General features: G+C 46.5%; 1 protein-coding gene across 1 annotated transcript; it reads right to left on the minus strand.

Moving 5' to 3' along the window:
* dipk2ab (divergent protein kinase domain 2Ab) lies at positions 1-26,948 on the minus strand. Its single transcript, XM_061093855.1, has 4 exons — positions 26,562-26,948; positions 19,275-20,164; positions 5,838-6,141; positions 1-1,058 (listed from the first exon to the last, which is right to left on the minus strand). Exons 2-4 carry the CDS (start codon positions 19,926-19,928, stop codon positions 712-714), a joined length of 1,305 nt encoding a protein of 434 aa, XP_060949838.1. The 5' UTR covers positions 19,929-20,164; positions 26,562-26,948; the 3' UTR covers positions 1-711.
* Between the last annotated feature and the right edge of the window lie 311 nt (positions 26,949-27,259).

Below are 27,259 nucleotides of genomic sequence, written 5' to 3' on the forward strand. Positions count from 1 at the left end.
TCCGCTCTACCTGCAGTAGCTCGGCCTTCCCTGCTGCCTGACAGCGGGAGATTCATGCTACCTCCACCTTCCCTGCAGTCATGCTACAGAGGAAAGAAAAGCCGTGGCACAGCAAAAATGGAAATGTACCAATCTGCTTAGATTCAGCCCCTGAAAAATAATAAAATAAAAAAATAAAAGAGAGAGAGAGAGATCCTGGGGGCAACATGAAACAGGTGTTAAGTTTCAGTGGTATGAAACAACAACAATTCTGAATAGATGCTGTCATGGCCGTGTGATGTTGCTGCTGCTGCTGTCGCTGGGACGCTCTGCTTTGCGTTAGCCTGGGTCCGGTGAAGGATGCGTTCAGGGGATGTGTCACAGCCCTCTGTCACTCCAACCCCACCCCGGAGACATGGCAGGCCCACCCCGGTAGAGGAGCAGTCACCTCTATCCCCCTCTCTATCCTGGTTCTAAGCAGAATCTCTTAGTGCCTCGCCGCTCGTTCACACAGGAGCAAAGTCGGTTAAAAAGCTCGAGCTTTAACAAATCTGCTTTGAAGTTGGATTCTCACACTTCCTGACGCACGACCTCCAACAGCTTCCTGCTCCGGTGCACAAAGGGGAGCAAATGACATCATGTACAAGAACCAGGATCTCAAAGAGTCTGGAGATCAAGAGTCTAAAGGAATCCAGTCTCTCAGTGCTTTCGGGCTGACGCCAACTCCATTCATTACCTGGCGGTCGCAGAGGCGGAGCCAGCAGCTAGCTGTGTGAGGTATTCGCGCAGTTCCTTGGCCGCCTGGAAGCGGCCGTAGCGCTTTTTGGGTTTGGTGCACTCGTCCAGCAGAGTCTCGAGTTGTCCATCTTTGGCTATGTGGGCGGGGGGGTCGTGGAGGAGGCCCCCGGTGGTGCCCCGCCACGTAGCGTACCGCGACAGCAGGTTCTGGCAGACGGCATAGTAGTTGTGGTCCACAGTGACCCGGGAGCAGAGGGATTCCTTGGAGAAGGACAGGCAGGCCTCCCGGTCGCACTCCTCGAAGCGGCTCTCGTACCACACGTCATAGTTCTCCGGCTTGTCTGCAAGAGAAGAGACACTGACATGAACACACAGCAATAAATATACTTACTGATTAGGGTTGCAAAGGGGCGGAAAGTTTCCGGTAAATTTCCGGAAACTTTCCATGGGAAACTGAGGCCTGCTGTAGTGTGCAGGACTAGTCAGGTAAGTTTTGATGATATTACTGGGAAAATATATTAGCATGCTGATGGAGGATTGTTCATCTGTTCATCTAGCCTATTTCCATTCATCTATCCATCAATTGTAAAATATTTTTACAGACGATTCCAATTGTTTGGCTAACTATTTATATCTCTGGTATTGCATTAGTGTTTTTTTACAAACTTTTTTCTCATCTTATTCTACAGAACAATGCCACGTGCACTCTCTCATGTGTGGAGACATTTCACCCCATCCAATGTAGAAGGAAAGGCTGTGTACATTTGCAAATACTGTGCAAAGACCTATGTTAAGAATGACACAACGATACAGAAGCATAAAGTCAAGTGCCCAAAGTTTCCTCAGGGCTCAAATCAGCCTATGACACAACAAAATGTTTATATTTATGTCTGTATATGACAAGGCAAATACAGTTAGTATAAATTATCCAAAACATTTCCAGTTTATTCCCTTTAATTCCCGTATATTCCCGTTAATTCCCACGGAAAGTTTCCAACTTTGAATATTCCCGGAATTTTGCAACCCTAATACTGATCATAAAAATAACTCAATAATATTGATGGTCGTAGAGGCATAATATTCATTTCAAATATATAAAAAGCATTTGAGTCACTAGCTGGTGTTTTACAGCCTCCATCGAGTGAACAGGTCTTTAAACTCGGGGGGGAAATCATTCAAACAAAAAAAGTCTTTAACAGGTATTCAACAACTTTCTGTCAACAGCGTAGGAGTTCAAACCAACCTGCAGTTCACAGGTTGATGCCTTCCGTTTTGTGTAATAAGATTTGAATCTAAGCTGATTTGTAGTGATTACAATCCACTGAATGACTGCACCCCCACCCGGGGGAATAATAGCTTCCCCCGCATTTTCATTGCAAATTACTACTCGAGAAATCAGCCTGACCAGAGGCTTTTAGGACCAAAGCGTTTCGCTGCCTCCATCCCGCTGCCCCCTCCACAGGAAACTCTTTTTAAAAGCACAAAGCCAAATAAGTCATCTACAATAACGTTTGAAAGAAATGAACCACTTTCCAGATTTATTGAGCAAATAAAAGTCTTTCTTCAGCTCATTTTTTTTCTCCCTCTTTAGAAGCTTGTGCAGAGTAAAGCAGGGAGCCAAGAAAATAACCTGCATGATGAGAGAGAGCTATTGGTTTGTGCATTAAAAAGCAGATCAATAACATTGTTGGGAGGGGGGAGGGGGCGGACCCAGAGGATGCGAACGCATAATCAGTGTATCAGCGTTGTAATGCACTTCTCCTCTGGCTCATCAGAACAACTCAATCAAACATCCAGCGCTGCCCTGTTAGCAAGGGGCCCCTGTGGCCCCCCCGAAGAGGAGGGGCCATATCAACCTCAATCAGAGCAGGTGATGAAGATGGATCCGCCGGAGCATGCATTCCACGAGCTCGCACACGCCTGCATGCATACACATATACGCACATAAAGCAGTGAAGTGATGCCAAAGCAATTAATGTTTCGCGGCCGGCCATGCATCACGCCTCAGAGCTGATTGACAGGTGGCATCAGGAGACTGTCCGACTACCACACACCCCCCACACATGCACACTTACAGAAGGCAAGCAGAAGAGGAGGGAGGAGGAGGAGGTTCAAAGTCAAGGACGAAGAGGTGCAAAGCAAACAATAACACTGACTGAAACTCAAAAGCTAAGAGAAGACGGAGGTCTGTCTTCCTGTATCTCTGCCCTGTTCTCATTGCAGGTCTGACTGTAACAAACTAAATCCTTTTCAATTCAGGGTAATTACTTGCCAAAGGGACTGACAATGTTCAATTTGATTCATATTCTTTACAACTAAAATCCTTCAAAAAGGTGTGTAATTTTTCAGTTTGAATCTTTTATTTATTGTCTGAGACATAGAGGCTTTAAAAAGAGGGATTGTGGTTTAAATTCTGAAATGGTTTGGTCCTGTAGCTGCATATTTGCCAGGTTATGACTTGCTGAAAACCACATTTGAAAAATCCTTTCTAATTTGGATCCCACTATATTTTCATACCTAACCACATCGGACCGTTTTTTATCTGTGGTATTAAATCCTCGTCCTATAGTTCTTTCTAAGCAACGAGGTGCATGTCTGACAAATGATTCACTAGTCCATGGTGAATAGTTCAAAAGACTTTTTATCAGCAACATTGTTTATTTGTGCCATGACGCCTCGTTATAAGCCTCCACATCTCCGAAATTAACGAAGACACTCAAATTAAGCGAATACCAGGAGGTGAATCGGGAGGTCTCAGTTGATTCGACAAGAAATAATTGGGAGAGTGATGAGTAACAAGCCTCCTTTGTTTCCTGCGTATCTGGAGTCGGACTTGTAAACATTCACCTCACTCCTCTGCCTTCCCGGCTCCGCACTTGAGACGGGTCATTGGGCCTGAAATCCTTGTTAGCGTGGCCTTACTGGTGGCATTCAGGAGTACGAGCTGGTTTTCCCAATGCCTGCCTGCGCTAAGGGTGCATTATTGAATGTGAGAGAAAGACAAGTGTGTGAATGTTTTAAGTGCTGCTGCATTTGTGTGTCTGTGTGTGTGTGTGCGCGTGTCTCTCAGTGAGCGAGCGATCGTGTCCGGGAGAGAAAAGAATGAGCGTGAATGAAGTGTGTGTGTGTGTTACATTATACAGCATGTGTTTTCAGAAACCACTAGGGTTGAAACCATTCTGAAACGCCATAAACTCAATGATGGGGAATGGCTCCTTCCGCACCACTGGACTGTGCAAACACACGGGCGCACGGCGCGACTTCAACGTGCCGTGCGTTTCATCTCGCCGCAAACCCACCGCATCAATATGGATGCCAGCGATGAAAGGGGGGGGGAGTGATGCGCGGCTCTCTGTGCGTTTGATCAGCAAATCAATTGGCCTCAGTTTAGACTGATGAGATTTGCGCCACACACTTGAACTCGCTTTTTCCAAAACTCGTGCTCTAATTGCAGAGGGGTTGGACTCTCGGCGCTCGTGGAGCCGTGCGAGGTTACCGCGCCGGTTTCCTCCCGCAGTCCGACACGTGGCCGCGGCCTCGTAATACTCATTACCGCCGTCAAACCCTCTTCTTCCAGCGACTCCGTGGCGCACAAACAAACAAAGCAAAGCCCACAAACGCACAGGGAGCACATAAACATTCCAGAGGCTTAAACTCTGAATGGCCACGGTAAGCAGCTTGAGTTGTCAAGCTCTAAATGTGTCGGGCCAGACAAAGGGAGTCTCAACCTGGATTGTGCTGTAGGACTTGCAAAGGGCCAGCGTGACAGGGCGGAAAATTGCAGCTACCGGCAATAAGGTAAATATACACATTTCGGAGCCGGGCACACAAACACAACAATCCCACAAGAAATAAAGTACAAACTCCAGGGAAAGAGCTCCAGGGCATAGTGGAGTGAAGACATGTGGAATAGCTTTTTGCAATTCTCAGGTATAGGAAATCTTGTAATTGGGCAAAAATGTTACTTTATCCAAGGATGAATACATTACCATACTTTCCCTCAAACCAATAAACGTACACAAACACTGTTTCACATAGACAGGTGCAGACGGTTCATATCCGGCACGAGGCCCAGAGGTAAAATCAAATGTCAGATGATGTGAGCAACAACGTTATACTGATGAAAATAGCCACGTTTCATCATGTTATTAGAATTTTGCTCCTGACCAGACAGTAATTGTTGTTTTTAAATCTGAGCTGGAACATTTGAAATTAAGTGCTATTCCCTCAACTGGAAGGACACGTATTTTTTGTCACATTGCTATTAAAGAGAATCATATTGCAGTAATTACTGTTGTTTTAACGCCAAACACGAGTGGAACCTCAACACCTCGCGACAACTGATCACCACTTAATTGGGATTTCCACAAGAAAGGACAGATCTAAGAGACCCCACTGGGTGGTCACCCGTCTCTCTGAAGTAAACCCAGGAAGGGGTACGCCGGGGTGGGACAGAGAAAGTGTGATGTGTAGCTCTCTCTATTCTTGTTATGAGGTTTATTCTGAGAGGCAAAAAATAATAAACTAGGGCAGTGGAGATGGCTCGTTATCCCAGCGATCTTTGCTTTGATGGGGACGCTTGTATGTTAAAGGCAGACGGGACGCTGGAGGAGTGTATTCTTAGAAGAGAGGAGGCTTCAAGCATGTGCAGATCTGCCCACAGCCGTCTGTCCCCCGAGGCCTCTCCTCAAACCCCCGGCCCCTCCTCATCAGCTACAGTTGATGTGGTTCACATAAAGTGTTTTCTGGAGAATCGAAGCTGTGGTCAACGGTTGAATCACGCGCTGCAAAAATCTGTGACACACTTTGAACGATGGAAAGGAAGAACCACCGCTGCTTTGTGCGTCATAATATGAATGGAATTAATGGTTAATTATCACCTTTTACAGTTTTAGAGAAGCTCTAATCTCACAAGTGAAGTGTTAATGTTAAATGAGCAGCATTTCTCTCCTTACGTAGCCCCACAGCCACAGGTGGTTTAAAGGTGTGATGCATGTTTGAGAACAAAGATGAATCGTGATGGCAACTTCGGGGAAAAAAGCTGCATTAGACATTGCACGCATTCACACACACACACAGAGAAAACATGTGTTCAGGAAATGATGGAAGCTGCCACTCACTCTGCTTGATCAGCCTTTTGTCTGCCACAAGAACATTCTCTGCGTCGACCACGATGACCTTTCCATCGCGTGGGCCGACCGCGAAGTTATCAAAGCTGACGTCGAGCAGGTAGAGGGCAAACTCAAAGTCGTTGTTGGTGAGCTGCTCGGCGATGTCCATCAGCTGGCGCGCCAAGTCGACCCTCTTCTCCCAGGGCGCGTTGTAGAAGCTCCACAGCTCCTCGCCCACGTAGTTGACAGCTACCATGCGCCCGCACGCTCCCAGGTACTTGGCGAATGGCCACCCTTCGTCTGACGGAAAGCTCTGGGAGGGAGAAACAAATGAGAACAGAAATTGTTGATTTAGAAACACACAAAAGGTGTCAAGCTGTGTAGTGTAGACGTTGCTGACAGAAATACCCTACTGACTTTGAAAGGCAGGGGAGAAAATAACACGAATTGCAAGAACCTGGAGAGTGTCAGAAAGTATTTGTTTATCTTTCACACAAATCACTTTAATTGCGAGAGAGAGAAGAAAAAAAGAAACCGAAAAATCCCACACACCAAACAGAAGGTGGCCCTGTGCAGTCTTGGGTAGTTTTTGATGCAGAATTCTGAACACAATTGAAAATCTGCTAAAGGGCAGGGTATCACCGATTCAATTTAATAGAAGAAAAGACCAGTTTGTGGTGAAGCCCTACAGCTATGAACTGATGTATCCTGCCAGACTCGGTGCTTCCAGAGAACTGATGGGAGGTGATTTGTGGTAGCAGCAGTTAGCAGGAAGGCCTGATGTGTTGTGATGCAGCAGTGGGGCGATTTAAGCTGCAGCCTGGTGTTGGCTAACCAAGTTATTGCAGCTTGGGCCGTTGCACAGCCGCCCGAGGAGCCCCTCCCTCTCTGAAAGCCAATCGCATCAGAGATACGGCCGGGAACGCACCAGGTCACTGCAGGTAAAGTGTGAACTACTATGACTGTCGCGTCTTACTTTACTGCTTGTGGTAACTCAATACCTCACCAGCTTTCAATTTCCATCGAGAGAGAGAGAAGGCAGAGGGGGGGTTAAATATGCATGGCTGCCCTAAATCCCTTTAAACTTTAATGAAATACAAATTATTTAGAAACATACATTTAACCCCGCCTCCAGTCTGCAGCCACTCTTTCTCAAAGACAATCGCTGGACTCCCGCCACATCGAGATGCTAAAGACGTCCACGTGAACGGATGACTATGCAGCGATCTGCGGGTTCATTAGTACACCTTCGACTAGTGTGGAGGCATTTTTATCGCAGGCACTCCTCAAACTAAGCTGCTCTTGAGCTTCTTTATTACGCCCCTTGACAAGGCTATAATTTGCTAAGTGTACCGAAGGCCAAAGCATATGGATCTCGCCTGTGCTACAGTACACGATGGAACAAGCTGATTGCAGTTCTAAATAAAAGGAGAAGAGCGCCTGGCTAAGGGGTCCGCGACTGGACTAACACCCTTGGAATAATCTTACCAATGAAAAATCAAGTTCTTGATGCTGTGATGTTTGATAATGATACAGAGAGAGAGAGAGAGAGAGAGAGAGAGAGAGAGAGAGAGAGAGAGAGAGAGAGAGAGAGAGAGACAGTCTATTACAAGTCTGTTTTGGTGGAGTGAGGCTATACCTTAGGGTGGATCTCTTGAAAGAGAGATTCACCAGGAGGACAATGATAAGTTACATTTAGTGCAGTCCTGGTTGAGCCCATTTCCCTGAGGCAACCCAATCAATTGTGAGCCAGACAGAAGTCTGTCTAGAAAGCACCACTGGCATCCAGTCTGTCAGTGCCTGGTATCCCTAGTTTTAGCAATGACATCCCGTACAACTCTTGGATTGATAACCATCCTCTACACTTTATAATGTAACAAACCGGACAGAAAGAAGAATCTTAGGAAGTAGACGCGTCTCCAGAAAAGTGAGGAATTCCAGCAGATGCTGAGAAACAAAAGATAATGATGGGGTGACTGCACGGCCACATACTGTGCACTGGCTGGAAAGGAGACAATCCCAGACTTCTGAGATGTTGCTAGCTAACAGGCATTCCCACATAAGAGATTTTAGGATTAGAGACTTGACAGGCTGAATATCGAAAAATGGCTTGCTAATTTTTGAAGTTGGTGCAGAAAGATTAGGTTCGAGCTGGATCAGTTGGCGGTATATCCCTATTAGGCCCGCTTCCCTTTGACCCAGATTCAAACCTCAGATCGCTTTATGTTGCTCCAAATCTAAGCGGCTCTCGGTCTTGTTGACAAAAGTTAGCCTGTCCAATGTTACGGCTCAACCTGCTTTGTGAAACACCATCCTCCGTCTCCCATCCCCGCAGGGCGGCTGGATGGATGGATGCTGGGAAGTGCATGCCAGTGGTGTGTTGTTGGGAGGGAGAATGCGATGGGAGACGGCAAACACAGGAGACAAACAGAGTGTCTTTCACCTCTCCGCTCCAGTGGACAGACGGAATAAACCAGCAAAGACCTGCCTGCTAAACACATCTCTCTCTTTGTTGTCAGGTTGCAGCTTGAATGGGAGCAAATGTAGAGCGGCGGCAGACGGGGGGGTGGGGGGCTGACGGGAGGGAGGAGAAGGAAGAATGCCCTACGGCTACTTTCAGACACTGTCAACGGCTGTTACGAGAACGCCTTCAAGTCTGTGCAGCCCTCTTCCGCGGTTCTTAACATAGATGTCGCTCATTCACGGCGCTGACAGGCTTATTGCGCTCGCTCAGTTATCGGGTTCCTGACGACTTATACCTCTGGTGCCATTTCTCTTTTTTATGAGCTTCCTTCATTTAAATTTTATATGCAGTAATCCTAAAGGTGAGAGCTGCCGAACAGTGCAGGCAAGCACATGAAGTGGGCACCTGAGCATTGGATTCAAACTCGCCCATTACGGAGGTTGATAAATACTCCACCTGTCCCACCAATCATTCTCCCTTAGCACTCTTTAAATGGTTACTCTGCAGAAGTCATTAACATCCGCAATGAGGCGTTCAGGAGGGGGGGGAAATAAATTGGAAGGCCCGGTCTAATATTACATCCACTGCACAATCTCTGAGCAGACTTAGGAGGCAGTGTGTATTTGTGTGTGTGTGTGTGTGTGTGTGTGTACGGCACAGGTAGTGAGTTTTACCACCAGTCGTTTCCCTATGATGTTATGCTATAGAAAAATGCTGAAGGTGCAAAACTTCCAATGACACATCCCAGCGACTTTTACTGCTTTTAAAAAAGGTCTTATGACTCCTTTTCCCTGTCGTTAGATAAAAACCTTTTTTATCTCCTGCTCAGCAAAACCTTTAACTTATAAAACCAAGTGTCAAAGGCTCCTATTGTCTGTTTTTCTTTTGTGAGAATGTCACGCTGCGTTACAGATATGATGAGGCTGGCTCCGGAGGCGTGAGGAAGTGAAAGGGGAAAACAGACCAAAACAAATCCTGCTCATTAAAGAAGACCTCAGTGACTTCCAGGCCCAAGTCGGACTGATCCATTCTCAAAGGTTGCGCCTGGTGCACTGGAGTAGCACTGACAGGGGGTGTTTGTGGTTTGCACTCCCCTCACTGTAATACAACAGACATACTGGCATCCTCTTGGGGGGGGGGTGGATTGGAGAGGGCTGAAATGAAACAGGGCCACAGACAAACGGGCAGCCTCTGGAGAAGAGGATGAAACGAATGGAGCGAGAGGCACAGGAACACACACCTGCGCCCTGACATCTGCTGACAAAGGCATGCCCTTCTTACTGGGCCACTCGGGGGAGGGCGTGGGCGTGTGTGTGTGCGAGAGAGGGTTGGAAAGAGGCTCTTTGTGCGCATGTGTGTGTGTGTGTCTGCGTGAAACTGGATCTGAGAGTGTGTGTGTGTGAATGAGAACATGCAACGTGACCAGGGCTGATAACAACCTCCATTCAGGGGCCGAGTAAACATGAGCAGCTCCCAAGATATTGGCTTGGCTGGTCTGCAAAGAACACTGGTTCATCAAACACGCAAATAGATACACAGAAGCGCACACGGGCAAATATGGTGGATTCACAGAGCTGTGTTTATAAACGCAAGATTTAAAGGAAGCAGTGGCCTTCATCCTGCCACCACGTCTACTTAGAGCTAGAAGGAAATTGGTAGTTTGCCACATAAGTGTTTCATGTGTACAGCTTGTGAAAGCCCTCGGGGGGGTGTGGCGTAAATTCCCAACATTTTCAGTTCTCGACAAAACCCCATCGCTTCATAGCAAACAAGCTGGGACAGGACTCGTCGAGAGTCTGGGGATCAAACAGTGAAGTTGAGGGAAGTGTGGCGGACGACGACCAAAGCCAAAATTACTTTTCAGTCCTGATGAAATGAACAATATTCGACCGGTTTATCAAAAAGAGCGTAGTGTTAAGAATAGGGTTGCAAAGGGGCGGAAAGTTTCCGGTTAATTTCCAGAAACTTTCCGGAAACTTTCGATGGGAAGTTTAGCTCGGGAATTTTGAAAAAAAAAAAAAAACTACCCAAATTAAACGCTGAGCAATAAAAACATCATTCAAAACTCTATTTTAAAGATGTATGGAATGCAGCACACACTGCACGTTGAGTTTTAACCCTACACTGTGCATTCTTCCATCACATGCACAGATAACTCCCAGCATCCTTCACTCTACAGCAGGGCTACTGAGGCCTGCTGTAGTGTGCAGGACTAGTCAGGTAAGTTTCGATGATATTACTCGGGAAAATATATTATCATGCTGATTGAGGATTGTTCATCTGTTCATCTAGCCTATTTCCATTCATATATACATCAATTTTAAAATATGTTTACAGATGATTCCAATTGGTTGGCTAACTATTTATATCTCTGGCATTGCATTACTGTTTTTTAACAAACTTTTTTCTCATCTTATTCTACAGAACAATGCCACGTGCACTATCTCATGTGTTGAGGCACTTCACCCCATCCAATGTAGAAGGAAAGGCTGTGCACATTTGCAAATACTGTGAAAAGACCTGAAGCATATAGTAGCATATAGCATATAAGTGCCCAAAGTTTCCTCAGGGCTCAAATCAGCCTATGACAAAAAAAAATATTTATATTTATGTCAGTTATGACAGGGTAAATACAGTTAGTATAAATTACCAACAACATTTCCAGTTTATTCCCGTTAATTCCCGTATATTCCCATTTATTCCCGTTAATTCCCATGGAAAGTTTCCAACTTTGAATATTCCCGGAATTTTGCAACCCTAGTTAAGAGGGAGTCACATCTGCTCGGCTATGCTGAGTCCACTTAGGTCTGGACTTGGAAAAACCTGTCGCTGTTCTGTGCAGCCCTCCTGTTGACCCTGTGGGTCGGGGCGGGGGGGGGATGTGTGGCGGGTCCCGTCTGGCGTTTTGCTGGCCACTTAAAGTTTAAAATCCAGTCGGTTGGTCCGCAGCGAGAGCTCAGGCCCCACGGGGGAACCGGTGCTAACTCCTCTCCTCATGGCACACACGGCTCAACCTCTCTCCTCTCTTGTTTCTCGTCTCTTGCTGCTGCTTCTCTTACCAACCCCGCTTCCCCCCCCCCCCACTTTACTTTCTTCCACCCACCAAACCCTGCAATACAGAATAGTGATGCTGTCTGTTCCCGACACAGAAGCCAGGACACGCCTTCTCCGAGCAGTGCGTCTGTGAGGGAGAAGGAAGAGTGGCTAGAGACTGCAAAGTGTATGCATCTGAATTTAGAAAAGGCCCTGCCTCTTTCTTCACCAGACGTGCAGTTCAAAGAGTGCAGAGTCACAGTCTGGCAGCCGTCTTGGGAAAGAGGAAAATCATTGAATGAAGAAGACTGAAACTAAATAGGACTGCTGGGCTTGCGGGTGTGTGCGCGTGTGGAGGAGTCGGAGCCAATAAGAAAGTAAGAGGTCAAAAAATACTCGGATGAGAAATCCAAACCAAGAGGTCAGGTGGAGAAGCCGACCACATACAGTTGTGTGGCACAGGGGGGAAGAGAGTGCACACACACAGACACACACATCATTAGGTGAGCTCTGCCAAGCAGTGATAGAAATGAGTTAGATAGGTCTTTGGGTTCTGTGGGCCTCTGCACTGTAGAGAGAGAATGAGAGCAGGATGAGGGATGAGGGCACAGGACAGGGCAGCTCACGGCTACGAGGACAGACTTTTGCTTTTCGCCGATAGCTGAAACCCGGTGCTGACCTGAACCTGAGCCACCGCGTACAGAGCCACCTCATAAATCCCCTCTGCTGGAAGACGAGGAATGTATTAAGTCATACGCGGCGGTGTTGACTCAGTTTAGGTGGTATTGCCGCCCACGAGGCCTGGGGAGGCACCCAAGAGAAACTTGGCTGCCGACCTGAGGCCTGTGGGTTTGAGGCCAACATCAAGGGTTGTGTATTTCAGAGCAGTCGCTAATTATCCGAGGGGCAGCTGGGTGGTGTAGTGAGAAGGGAGACTGCTGTCACTGACCCTCCACCTGAACCTCTCTGCAGCATCAGGCCAACCTAGAGCTTGAAGGAGGAATTAGGTATCTCACATAGGGTTGCAAAGTGGTGGAAAGTTGCCGGTAAATTTCCGGAAACTTTCCATGGGAAGTTAAGCTCGGGAATTTTGAAAAAAAAATAATAATAGGCAAATTAAACGCTGAGCAATAAAAACATCATTCAAAACTCTATTTTAAAGATGTATGGAATGCAGCACACGCTGCACGTTGAGTTTCAACCCTCCACTGTGCATTCTTCCATCACATGCACAGATAACTCCCAGCATCCTTCACTCTACAGCAGGGCTATTGAGGCCTGCTGTAGAGTGCAGGACTAGTCAGGTAAGTTTCAATGATATTACTGGGGAAATATATTAGCATGCTGATTGAGGATTGTTCATCTGTTCATCTAGCCTATTTCCATTCATTTATCCATCAATTGTAAAATATTTTAATCCCAATTGTTTGGCTAACTATTTATATCTCTGGCATTGCATTAGTGTTTTTTTACAAACTTTTTTCTCATCTTATTCTACAGAACAATGTCACGTGCACTATCTCATGTGTGGAGACATTTCACCCCATCCAATGTAGAAGGAAAGGCTGTGAACATTTGCAAATACTGTGCAAAGACCTATGTTAAGAATGACACAAAGATGCAGAAGCATATAGTCAAGTGCCCAACATTTCCTTAGGGCTCAAATCAGCCTATGACAAAACAAAATGTTTATATTTATGTCTGTATATGACAAGGTAAATACAGTTAGTATAAATTACCCACAACATTTCCAGTTTATTCCCATTAATTCCTATATATTCCCGTTAATTCCCGTATATTCCCATGGAAAGTTTCCCACTTTGAATATTACCGGAATTTTGCAACCCTAATCTCACACACTATAGAAGACTTCTAACATGAAAAGAGGTGAAGGCCTATGACACGGACTCTAACAACTACACCACCACTGGGGAATTTGATTAGATTAAGATGGAATTGCAAGAGTACACATGTTTAAAACTGGAGAATGCTCCAGTATTTCCCTTACCCCACATATTTTCCAACAAGAACTTAGGTGGTTGATGCTTTAATGCAGTTTACGATTTTACTACTGCAGGGAAGCTGCTGTGCTAAAAAGCATATTTTGCTCTAACATTAGTCCCCAGCCCTCTCGAGAGGACGCAGCACAACAAAGAGCCACTCGTCACCGATCTATATTGGCAATCTTAAGTGGCCCAGGGAGAGTTGTGAACGGTGTTAAGACTCTCCAGCGCTGCGGAACTGCATCTTCAGGAGGCATGGCTTAAGGTGGGCTGGGGTGCAGGCTGTAACAGTAGGAGTCCGGGGGGTGGGGGGGGATAAATATCTAAAAAAAGAAAATGGTGGGTGGGAGGAGGAAGCAAGACGGGAGGGGATTCGGCCACAGGCATTCACCTAACCAAACACAGCTGTCATGTGTGCGCTTTCGGTGCGTGTGTGTTTTTGGAGAAAGAGAGAAAGGGATTATGGTAACACAAGCAGTCTGGCTCATTCAAATGGGGGGAAAACACCACAAGGCCCTGGCTTGTACAACACACACTCACAACCCTCTGCTCCCCTCTTCCTCCTCCTCCTCCTCTTCTCCCGTTCCCACTAGGGCCTCCATCCAGGGAGGGCAGCCAAAAGAGGGGAGTCGGGCCCAGATAACTCCCTGTCTTATCCTAACAGGATTCAGTCTGTACACAAAGGCCTATAAGAATAATGAAAGGGGGTTTGGGAGCACTTGAAGCAGGGTTAAGCGGCGTACACATCCTCCACTCTCATGTGCTAAGAGCGCCACAATCCCCCAGACCCAAAAACAAAAGGTACTAATCACAGACTAGCAACTTAAATAGCATTTACCAGTGGACCTCAGCCACTGAGCCGGCCTTTAAGACAGACGGCTTTCGCTTAAGCCAGGATAGCATGCAGTGACTGTGATTAAATGAAAAGAAATAAATAAAACTAAAAAACAAAAGAGGCTTTGATCCTCTTTGTGAAAGAGGCATGACCCAGAAAGCCAGAGCACGAGATTGCAGATTTTTTATCGTTGCTGCACGGACTAAATAAACGGCACAGATTCCGTCCACTCTTTGTCAGACGTGAACATGCAGTAAACAGAGGGATTTTAAAAATATATACAAATATAAATAGATTGCAGGCGGGTTGTGACCACTGCAGCTTTGTAAGTGTGCAAATGTGCATCTCTCATGTTTTACCACTACAGAGAAAATTCAATATTTCATTGTCTTGTGCAAGCAAACACTACAACAAACTACCTGTGAAGCCCCTGAGACAGTCTGAAAGAGATTTCCTGCAGAATAGCAGGGCTGCTTTAATGGGCTGCATTCAATTACAAAGGTTTTGCCACATTACTCAATTTATATTTTATTCACCACTGTAAAACAATTGCTTCTGTCTTGCAGATAAGGTTGAATGTAAAAAAAAGGAAATTGTCTTTCCTCTGTATTGTTTAGTTTAAAATATGGTCCAATGCGAAATCATACTTTTTTTATTTCAGTTACACAGTCATAGAATTACCGGACTCATAGCTGATGTGGGCAGATAGCACATCTACTTCTGACCCGATGAATTTAAATGTATTTTCCAACTCAAAATTACAGCTGGTCCAGTTGGTCACGGTGGAGTTTCTATGTTTGTCTCATTCTGTGCCAGGAAACCCCGTGAATTTATTTTGTTGAATTTGGCTTTGCTTCCAGAAGTGAATGAGCATCATAATAGATTATGAAGGGCCTCATTAAACTAATAGCATACCAAAGAGGTATCAACCCCCATTTAAAAGACAAATTCAAACAAGCTACTGGTGTGTTTTTATAAAGAAACTGGGAATGTTTACTTTTGTTTTCCATACAAAATCTTTGGAGGAATAGAGATGAGGTCATGCATTTCTAATCTCCGTGTTCTGTCTCTTCTCCGATTTTGTATCAGTGTCAGACTTCTGTGTTCTGGGAAAAGACGTGGTGTGAGGCGCTCATGCCCTCGGACGAGTATGTCACCGTGTCCGGTGAAGCCGGGGTGTTGGATGAGGAGGTGGATCCGTGCAAGGTGGCAGGAGACGGTATTAGAAAGAGGGAGAGGGGTGTCTGGGAGAGCACAGATTGGAGTCTGGAGGGCATGAGAGTACTGCTGACTGAGTTAACCCCACAGGCCTGTCGCATCCTATTCTCAGCTTCACTGAGCAGGACAGGGATGAGGACCAAATGGGTGCAAGTGCAGTCACATGCTCCTGGCTAGCTCCCCAAGCTTAATCATTTGGAAGGGAGGACTAGGCTTAAATGAACTAATTTAAGGTTGGGCCAGACGTACTCCCGTCAAACACAACCATCACCTGATAAATCCATGTGTCATCTCACCAGAGGAGAGAAGCTAAGGATCACAGAAAATATGAGACTAGAATAAATTACTCAATTTCTATGTAAACAAAGTCACATTAAGCATGTAGTATGCAACTTCAACCACTAGGGGTTTATCAGTCAAAACACTAAAAAAAAAACTAGTTTGATGACCTTGTGAAGCAGCGAGGGATCATGGGAGTTGCCAAAAAAATGTCCTGACGCAACACAGGTTCAACTGTATTTAAGTTTTAATCAAGCCAAGCCAGTTTTTTTTTCCTTCACCACACATCATTTGCCCGGGAGGTTATAGCAGAGACGTGCAAAGAGATGGGTGAAGAGGATATGACACCAATTTGAAGGCTACGAAAATGAAACATCCCGTTACCTTGTATAAAACTAGGGATTTCTGTGGGTCTAAACACTGTGGGAAACTAGTACACAACACAACACAAAATGTAACATTTGTTTCTACTGGTGGCAGAGAGACAACCCCCTCAACACAACTAGACTGATCATAGTACCTGGAACCTGTATCTGTGCAGCCTCCAGACAAACACCATTGGTTCAGAGGAAACAAGAGCGGAACCAGATGAAGTTGCATTAAGTCCCTCCCACTGCACAAGGATTTTCTTGTTTGGCTTTCGTCATTTTGTCATCCAAAAATATTCATTCCCCAAAGCCAAATTGTCTTCCACGTGACGGAGGAGTGGGAGTGTTGTGTGTGTGAGTGTATGCATGCTTGTTGTGCGCAGAGCACACAGAAAACACATTGTTGGCCGGAGCCGAAACAACACAGCAGATTGTTTCCCACTGACAAAGAGGGTCTGGTTTCTCACAGTGAAACAGGGCCGATTTACTGCCTGTGGCTTCAAAAGACTAGAAACAGAAACCATTCTGAGAGAGAGTGCAGCTTAGTGAGCGCACAGCAGAAACGCTATTCACATATTTAACTGTAGAGGGGAGAAACGGGGGGGGGGGGGGGGGGAGCTAAACCATCACTCTGGCGACGACTGACAGTAGGAATCATTGACACTAAATATAGAACATTTAAATTACACACTGAGCGATGGCCTCTCGAACTTACCGGGGATGTTTGACTACAACCACGCAAATTCCAGCGTCGCTACAGGCCTGACTAGAAGCCAGAGTTACAGAGTAGAAGTGCGGATCAGGTTTCATTAAATAACCGGACATAATCCTGCCAGGACTTCTGGATCTTTTGTTAAAACCAGTCCCCACACAGCAGAACTAACCTCTGGCGAAAAAAAAGGAGACCAAGGTGTTGTAGTACAGCACGTCTCCTGTTAAGTCTCTATGGACGCCATTAATTCTTTATGGTCTACTGCTGCCCAACCTTGTGCATAGGCCCTCTCAGCCTCGCTGCAAATTTCTTTCCTCAATTTTCAAGAGTCCAGTGATGCTGACGAAACTGTCAAGACCCTCAGGATCCGTGATTCTCTAAGATGTCTAGCACATTTCTTTGTACATGATCCATCCCCCCACAATCCGTGTTCACCATCTGTTATCCCCAGCCCAGTAGACACACACACACACACACACATATACAAACACAGACCCTACAGTTCCTTCTAATGCCCACAGGTCATAAGTTCAGGATGAGATCAACAATTCATGATTCTCTGTAAACATGCAAGGGAGCGGGGTGAGGAGAGCTGTGGACAATGTGTGCACACGACGTGTTTGTGTGCGTCATGTACGCGTAGATAAGGGACGGGGGGGTGGGAGGGGTGGGAGGGTAGGGGGAGTGATTCACCAAGCTTCTCAACTGGGGCATAATGGCATTAAAAAACACTGATGGAATTATCTGGCCCGGTTTGTGGAGCGTACACAGAGAAGTAGGGATGGGTGACACAGACAGAGGAAAGACGCAATGAGAAAGAAAGGAGGAGAAAAGGGAGGACGGGGGGGGAAGGGCGGGCTAATCAGATTTTATAGATTGCCCAAACTAAAAGGCTGATCTTGCCTTTTGTCCTCTGGAATGCCTGGAGGTGTCCGACCCTGTGCGTGTCTGCGTGTGTGGGGGGGAGGTTAGAGGTCAGAGTAAGTTATTGGATCTCTACATGGGCCAGGACCATTGTTGTTCTGTCTCCCTCACGAGACGCGGTCAATGCCGGATTTGAAATTGAAATTGATTGGCTGCTTTGTAAATCAGTGAGGGAAAGGGGAAGTTGATGGTGCTTATATGATATACAGCTCTGGCATGCAGGGTGACAGAATGGAGATGGGTTGATATATATCCAGTGAGTCGCGGTATTTTCAAAACCCTAAAAAAAAAAGCTGGATTTTGGGCGCCTTGTAAAAAGATCGCTGTCGCCCACAGAGCGACGAGAATCCACCGGACACAGACTTATATCAAAATTAAAAACAACTTGGATCGCTTACAGATGCATCACTTAATAATTCACAATTGCCCTACATATAGTGTGAAATATGCAGATATTGCCGCCAGCCAAGATCTCTCATCTTTCGGTAGGCCACCGCTCTTAAGCCCTTCTCTATTCTAAGCATGGAGGAATGTTGGTGCTCCAGATAGCGGGAGCGTGGTCTCCATGTAGCCTGGAGTTTAGGGAGGGTGTAATGGTTCATCTCAGATCTTTGAAAGGAGGAAGGAAAAGGAGGATTCCCCACCCTGTAATTTACTGGGGGGGGGGGGGGTTTATGGGCCTACACCCTAGCTTGCTTTGTACCGATGCTCTTCTCTCCTTTGTAGCGACGTTATTCCAGACACTTTACCTCTGAAGGCTTTCAACGGTAAAAGTAAAAATCTGCAATTCCGATAACATATGACTTCAGATAAATAAAGAAATATTGGAGTGTGCGTTTACAGTTCCTTGCCTTCCACATCCTTCGCACTAGCTAATTCAACCTCACAGACACCACCAAATTGACACCAATTACTCTTGAGGGCAGCTGACGGCTATCTGGGGCTATATCGGATCGGCCAAATGGCCCCTGCACCATGGGATCCCACTGTTAAGTCAAATGTTCACATGCTGAGTGTGTGAATGTATGATTTTCCCTACATTTCTCGAGGGCTTGTGTTGAGGTTGCAGCAGTGTTGCACCAAGGATTCTCCCACCAGGGGATAGCCACATATTGTTATGTCTCTCTGATCAGTACAGTGCACCCTATCTGGTTCTTTATAGGGACTTCTATAGGTTCTTCTTATCACTTTTAATAAGTTGTGTTTACAGCAGCACTCAGTCACTGCAGTAAATAGACTAAAACATCGCCGGAGACAAATGTTAAATGTCAATTCACTCAATAATATTTGGGATATGATAACACAGAGACGTTGAACGAACCAAAAAGATATCTGCCACTATCAGTCATCTCCTCCCTCCACCTCCCTGTGCTGCCGATTTATCACCTGCAGGTTAAGCTGCTCTGATAAATCTGAAGATATGTGGTAAATAAAGCGAGCAGCCATCACACAGAAAGATCTTTCTTTAGCGTGCTCGGACCAATTCACTATTAGTGCTGGTGTTGTGCAAAAGATACTAGAGTGAATGGGAACAGTTGAAATGGTAAACAAAATACATCAAAAACACATAGCTTTGAAAATGCTCTCAAGAAAGTTCAAACAGGCAGTACCTGTAGTACGAGTGGTTCCGGGTTGAACGCCAACGTCATGAGCAGCTGCATTCTCTCCGTGTCCTTGAGGTTCTTGAGCAAGAAGCTGCCTGAGTCTTTGGTCTCGGCGTACCGGCGGACCACCCGGTCCAGCAGCCTCTGAGAGGGGCAGTGCACCAGGTCGGACCAGCCCTCCACCACCTCGGGAGTGAGCAGGCGGACATCGCCGTTGATCCGGGCAAACTCAGTCTTATACATGGCCTGGATGAGGTCACAGCGCGGCCTGCCTGTGGCCCTCTTGCAGATTTTCTGGTCTATCTCGGCCAGCTCCTGGTTGGAGCCGAGACGTTTGAGCACCACCCGGCGGGTTCCCTCTCTGGGCTCACCGTACTGTGCAAAGTACACGTTCTTGACGTTGAATACGTCTAAGAATCGCAGGCGACCCCAGGTCTCGAAGGAGACCTGACCGTTCATGAACTTGCGGCACCAGCTGGTGCCAAAGCAGGCGGGACACTTGTTGAGGTTGATGAAGCGGCGGTCAGTCAACTCGTTCTTCTGGAAGGAGGCGAACAGGTTGTGTGTGTTCATCAACAGTACGACAAACAGCCCCACCACAAACAGGAGCTTCAGACAGCGGTACAGGCGACCAAGTTTGAGGGGCAGGAATCGCAGCATGATGGGGAAGGGCTAGAAGCAGGGGGGGGTCTTGAGGGGCAGGGAGAAGGAGAGGTATTGAGACGATTGTCCGAGAGTTAACCTCGATGCCTCTCCGTCATGGCTCACCGGGGGGGGCTTCTAAAGCAGCAAGCGGGGGCGGGGTTGGCACATCTGCCCCGTGCCGGTCTCTGGTAGAGGCCAGTGAGTCATGTTCTCCCTTCTTGGTTATTTTGTGCAACCTCGAGCCAGCAGGCCTAAAATCAAGAAGCGAGAGGGGAGAACATATTACATCAGGGCATATAAAGCAAACAACATTTTATAAACACTTTGCAATTGGCCATGATTAAGTGAATGAAAGGTTCCATTTCTCTTCTGCTGGGGCTGCAACCTCAAACCCTGCGTCCTAACACCAGATACCTTCAATAAAACAAAACAGCACTTTCTCTGGCATATGGAATGGTCTCACAAATTTGAATTGCTCGGGTCATTTGAGAGATTTCATTACTTTCTGAGCTGAAATGAGATGGCCCACAGCCAATGCAATAAAACCTGCCAGTGCCTGTTTGAGAATTTTTTTGTACACTCCCGAAACACTGGACGATAAATAACAAGTACGTTAAAGGGGGAAAATATAGTGTCAGTGATCAAATTAGGAGGAAATGTACAACGTCCTCTCCTAGTATAAATAAAGTGTGATGTGCTCCGAGGATGATTCCTCAGTGGACTACCCGTCAGCAGCCACAGAGGTATCCATCACGTTTCCTCCCATGCACAGCAAATCACTCGGCATCTGCGTTACTCGACAGCTCAGAAGTCTTGATTTTTTTTGTTTTCCTTATTCCAGCTTCTCACTTTAAAAAATGGAGGAATCACACGTTTCATTGTGGAGGGAGTAACGCTGTGTAGATTAACCTTTGATCAGAGCGGCCCTGCTTCGTTCTAATCATGCTCTGAAGTTGATTCTCTGAAAATGGATGGTGTCACTAAAACAGAATTTGTGGTTGAGATGGAGGGGGGGGGGGGGGGTTCTGTGAATACCTCCATTAGGGCATATCGACATCAGGAGTGAAGGAGGAAGAACTGAGCAGGAGAAGAGAGAGAGAGACCACAATCTGGGCTCGCAGTACGAGCACAATGCTCTCGGAAAAAGCCCCCCCCCCGTAGTCCGCCCTGTGATGAAGCCATGTTAGCCCACCCAATCGGCTTTTTGGAAATGAATCTTTTAAGTCGCTCTAAGAAAGACCGACTCAGGCCATGCAAATTAGCCATCCTCAATTAGAGCTCATTAGGACATGCCTATTAGGAAAGCTGACTTGAGAGGGCATGGCTAACGAGCAGGCACACTAGTGTGATTAGCGCGCGTGTCGATGGGTTCCTTGCGTTTTTCTTTCAGATCGAAAAAGCGGCTGAGATTTGGAGGAGCCGCCGGCAGCCGAGAGAGCTGCGGTTGTGGTGGTGGTGGTGGTGGTGGTGGGGGGGGGTGACGTGCAGCTGTGGGGTGTCAGATAAGAAAGCTGGATACACTGGTTCTTACCTCACACCTCTGTCTGAATATACCTCAAGCAGATCACGCCAAATATCAGTAATGTAAAAATAGACCATATCCAAATAGGGGAAGCTACACACAGCTGTTGACATGATTCATACATTTTTCTCTTCTCGCCACAAAATCTAAAATCAACTCAACAGCGAGCGTATGATTTTCTTCGCACCAAAACAAGTTTGGGATAATGGGAGTAGTAGGGTTCCTTTTACGGCTTTTAAATGGAGGCAATCTTTAAAACATTTAAAACTCGGTATTAAATCCAATAGCTACTGTAAAACTCAATAATAATAATGTCACCAATTTCCAAGACGTGGCTCGAGGATTATTTATAGATTTTACTTTTAAAATGAAGCACAACGAAAGTCATTTTAAGCCATAGAAAGTCATCTTTTAGGAGAGATGTTTTGAATTGTATTATGACTTCAAGCCCACATTGAAGTAAAGAAGCTGCTGCACATCAGGTTGACTTGCCTCCAGTCTGATAAATTAACCTCTCTCCATTCAGAACGAACTAAAAGGCCGACACAATATTCTAACAGCGTCTAGAAAAGATATTCAAATTCCACAACATAGTTGTACTGAATTGGAAAGGAAAGATGGAACAGTGTGTGTGACAAACTCCCCAAAACAACAACTTCAGTCAAAATAAAGTTTGCCTCGAGGGTTGCAAAATTCCGGGAATATTCAAAGTTGGAAACTTTCCATGGGAATTAACGGGAATATACAGGAAATGTTGTAGGTAATTTATACTAACTGTATTTACCTTGTCATATACAGACATAAATATAAACATTTTGTTTTGTCATAGGCTGATTTGAGCCCTGAGGAAACTTTGGGCACTTGACTATATGCTTCTGCATCGTTGTGTCATTCTTCACATAGGTCTTTGCACAGTAATTGCAAATGTACACAGCCTTTCCTTCTACATTGGATGGGTCGAAATGTCTCCACACATGAGATCGGAAACTTTCCGCCACTTTGCAACCCTACCTCCTACTACAGGGAACAGGATGAACCGACTGCTTGAGGAAAAAAAAAGAAGCAGAATATCCTGTAGCCCCACGATTTCGACTCAAGTGCCATTTAGCATCCGACACAGGCAGTCACGGCGCAGCCCTGGCTGCGAGATCTTGGGAGCAGATAAGAGATTTGCCTAGGATCAGCGGAGGGCTCAGAGAGGATGAAACATAACCTCAGTCAGGTGCCCACGGAAAAGAGATGTTCACCCCCTCATCCCTGAGAGAAAAGTGGAGGGAGAGCAACAGTAAAGCTGGAGCAAAGACCCTGCGAAAAGACCCTGACAGCACGGGATAATGAGATGCATGAGCTGGAGGCTGACACCGGCAGGATACCAAGCTCCTTACTCGTCCATGGAGTTAGGCCCCAAATGCCTGTGGAGCGTTCGGTGCACTGTGCCAATGACTTCGCCGACTGCCGGAGTGAAAAGGGTAAGCTCCACCTGGCAATTAATTTCTGTTAATGAGCGACAACCCAGGTGTTAAATGCTCACGTGTGAGGGAGACGCACAAATGTGGCAGCGGTGGCTTATCCTTGATCCTGTACATTTGTTGAGCAAAGGAGCCGAGGGGCTTGAGAAGTGAAATGCTCCGAGGTTAGTTTATATCGCCGGCTGCTGCTTTTACACGCACGGTAACGGTGTGAATGAGACCAAAACATTCAGCGTTAATGGAAGGATGGCACAGTTAGTTATAATTTTGTAATTACCCCACCAGACTGCTCCTTGTGAAGTTTTGCACCTGCAGAACCATTCATTTGTCTGCCTCACTTTCTCTCCTGCTGCATGCCCCCCCCGCCCATCGCTGGGAGGGATATGAAGCGTGACATGCGATGGCGAGGGCGGACCGCATAGGCCTCTACAGCAAGGTTGCCTATACTCGGATTCTCGACAAGGGTAAAGTTCACTTTCGCTCCAAATTAAAGCCAGACGCTTTGTATTCCAACGCAGATGTTACCCACCGGAATAGACGGGCAGTGAAATTTAAGGCTGTGTTTTCTTTTGAACAAACCTCATTGTGCCCAGAGAGGAAAAAAGTGTGTTTTAAATTAGCTCCCCTCCTCCTCCATTCCCTCCCCACGGTGCCTCTGCTCCCTCCGCGCTCGGGAAGAAGGAGGGATGCACAATACCAAGAGGGGAGGTTGTTTGGAACGAGCACCAAATTACCTCTCATCGTGCACGGCCGCTTGCCAAAAGTGGGCTAGGAAAGTTTTTCCCGGCGTTCTCGGCCTACAAAGTACACGGAGGGTGAGCGTTTCCGAAAAGGGAGGCAAAGAAAAGGAGGGCAAATCAAAGGATGCCTGACTCCTCATGCATGGGAGATGAGTCTTGCATTCAAAATGTTCCAAGTTTGGCAGATGTTAAGAGCCGCAAAATGGCTCATTACCGGGACAGAAAAGGCGCAAGATGAAGCAAAAGGCCCCAGTGTCGGCTTAAAACAGAATGACAAAAGGTCGAAACTGATGGAGATGACATTGTAATATTCCAAAATTACAAGCTTTATTAAACTTAGATTTTGACAGAGTAATCCAGATAAGAAAATGGGAGGTTGAAAAAAAAAGAAATTTCCTCCTCGAATTATCTTTCCTTCAGCTCATTGTGCAAAATAAAAAAAAGCCGGGGTTGAGATAATGGTGAACGAGTGCAAGGCTACTCCCGGGCTCACCCATTTCCTTCAATGCACCTGAGGCTAAACTTCATTATGATATAATGAAGTCAAGCCACACACATGAACACGCCTGATTAATTCCACTGGAAATGCAGAAGGAAGTGTGGCAGAGAGGAAGGACGGGAATACAGTGCGGGAGGAGGAAGTGGAGGAGAGAGCGAGAAAAAGAGATACAACAAATGTACAGCTAATGGACTGCAAGGTGAGAGAGACTCGGGGTTATTGCTCTTGTGATGGAAATGAATGGAAAGAGATCACTTGAATACAGAGTAGGCAGTTCTCCATCTCTGAATGGAGACACACAAACACACACACACAGACAGACACACACACATGAACGCATCTCCCCCTCTCCGGAGACCGGTGCCGGCATTACCACGAAGCCTTACTCAAAAGATCGGAAAAAGCCTCCTCTGACCCTCCCTCCCTCTCTCCCTCCCTCACCCTTTTCCATTGCAATGAGTGGCTCTCGCTGGAGAGAGGAACTACTGTTGTCAAGGTTATCGACTGCAGGAGTCAATAGTGTTTGATCACAAAAAACATCCAGCCACAGTGGGACCGCCCGAGTACAGCACAGACGCAGACAGTGATGGATAGATACAAACGACACGCCTCACGGAACATAGAGTCCTCAGAATATAAACACCAATTAGCCGGCATCCCCCCCCCCCCACACGAGCGTCGGTGTGTTCATCTCCGGCCCGGGCGCCAAACTGCCTGAGATTTTTAATGAGAAATATCAATGATATCTGCTTCTGCGCCAGAGCGCCGCAGCTGTTTGGAAAGGGACACACTTGAACTGGGACGACTCGGCTCTGGATTCTCTCCGGCTCAGAGCGTGGTTCGGTTTTTTTTGTTTAATTCAAACAGCTGCGCATTTTCACGAGACAGCAGCCCTCAGCGAAAAGTTGGAAAAAAGTTGTGACGCACGAGAATCTCACGTCGGTGTTCTTGCGAAAACGAAATGCGTCGGCGATGTGAGGCTGCAGATGAGGTGATTTAAACAGGCTGCCAAAACAAACTGTTTGGAATAGGCAGATAGGGGTCAGGGTTAGTTATGTGGGTCAGGATTAATTACCTGATAGACATCATTTAATTTGAGGTCACTTCTAATGTAGTTCTGTATCTGTTGTGTTTTCTCCATTTGATTTGCTGGGTCTGGAGGTCAAACATGGAATTATTCAGCTCCTGCGGGAGGTTTTTAGGCTCCCGTTGCAAAAACACTCTCCCTCTGAGCGCCGAGAAACATTCAAATCAACCACCAGCAGCAGATCTCAAGTGCACTGGTCTATTTTCACAGTTCCCTCGCCAAACCAACCTTGCAGAAAGCCTCCGTAATTAGTCTCGTCTTACGGGAAAAAAACATGCATTCATTCATTAGATTGTCAGGAGAAATTCCTCGCGACTTAATATAATCTTTATCAGAACCAAAACAGTCGGGAGTGTTTTGGGAGTCTGTATTTTCCCCCTTGAAGATAAGGGCAGTGGTTTGCACACACACACACTATTATTAATCCACAGAAATCTCAATTCAATTTGAGCTATTAGCAGGAATTACCCTCGTTCTCAGTCTGGAGTCCGAGTCTTTCTGTCCACAAGAAAATCTCTCACCCTCGTGTTTACTCATGGAGGGAAAATACAAGGAAAATCAATTCAAATCAGGTCGGCCGAGTGGAAACCTGTTGGGATACAGCAGTTGTGTATCTATTTTTTTTGAGTAAACAACTAATTGGGAGGGAATAGAGAAAGAAAACAGGTTGCAGCAACATTTTTACAAATGGGAATTGACTCTGAGGTGAATAAAAACAATCTTATAACCAGTGTTGCTGCTTTAATTGCATATGTCCTGCATGCAAAGAGTAAAAAGAGGCTGAAGGGACAATGCAAATCCGTGCAACACATCATCCACATCTGCACCGAGGACAGCAGACTGCAGCTCTGTGCGTTATATCAACTTGTAGTGGAAATAAACTTCAATAAACCAATAAAGTTGAATTGTATCTTATGGCTCATGTTGTGTCTAATGCACGGAGGAGATCAGATTCACTGCAAACCGATTGTAACACTTACACTTGATCGTTTGGAGATCTGCAGAAAAATGACACCACCAGCACCAAGAGCAATACGTGTGGTAACAAAACGCTTCCTGTCCCCAGTTCAGAGGACGAGGGGAAATCTGATACGAGTTGTGTTGATGTTAACAACTCTTTGTGTTGTTGATGCATCACATGTGTGGAACCTGCTCTGACACCGGTGCTGAATGGGAACCAGAGAGAGAAACAGCCTCGTTTCCCAGTCCCTTGGTTTGAACTGGTTTTGCACGAAGCGAGGAGCCGGGGGACTCTCGGGTTCCCGGGGCTGGAGTTCACCTCGGACCCGGCGGAGGGGGAAACAAAGTGGGAGACAAAGTGGGAGACAAACCTGGGACTGGGACTTCTCTCTGGAGCAACTCGCTTATCGGTCTCCGGGTGTCATTCCCTCTCGGCTCGGATCCGTCCACAGCCACGGTGGCGTCCCCCGGGGGAGGGGGGGCAGCAGATCGGCTCTGTCAGGCGAGCTCTCCCGGGCTCCCCATGCTCCGGCTCCCGGTGGATGTAGCCTGTTAGCCTGCTAGCTCCTCCTCGGAGAAACAGTTGGGGTGTCGGGGTCTTAACTCTTCGCGTCCCGGGGCTTTCCGACCGGACGACGGGCTCCTCTTCCCCGCCGGCCGTGCTGCTCCACACCGACAGTCCGGTTCGCATGGGCCGGTGTGCGGTCAGAGATCAGCCGGGTGTCCGAGCTTCTTCTCCGGGGCAGCGACTCACTCCTCTCCGACTCCACAATGGACTCGACTCTTTTCAACACCAGCCTCTTTTCTCCTTCACGACACCCAACGCTGCTTTACGGCCGCGGTTGCTAGGCGATTATTCTAATGTTGTCTCGTCTGGAGCTCCGCCCCCAGCTCAGGGTTGACCCTATCATTTATATTTTTTAAAAAACCTTTAGAGGAGAATAGATTCATTATATAGTTTCATTATATAAAATAATTTGCCAGGAAAATAATCTTAACAAGGAGTAATGATAAAAATCAACACAATATTTATATATAAAATGATGGAAGCTGTGTGTTATATTGTGTG

This window comes from Limanda limanda, chromosome 20, assembly GCF_963576545.1.
Source record: "Limanda limanda chromosome 20, fLimLim1.1, whole genome shotgun sequence".
Taxonomy (NCBI): domain Eukaryota; kingdom Metazoa; phylum Chordata; class Actinopteri; order Pleuronectiformes; family Pleuronectidae; genus Limanda; species Limanda limanda.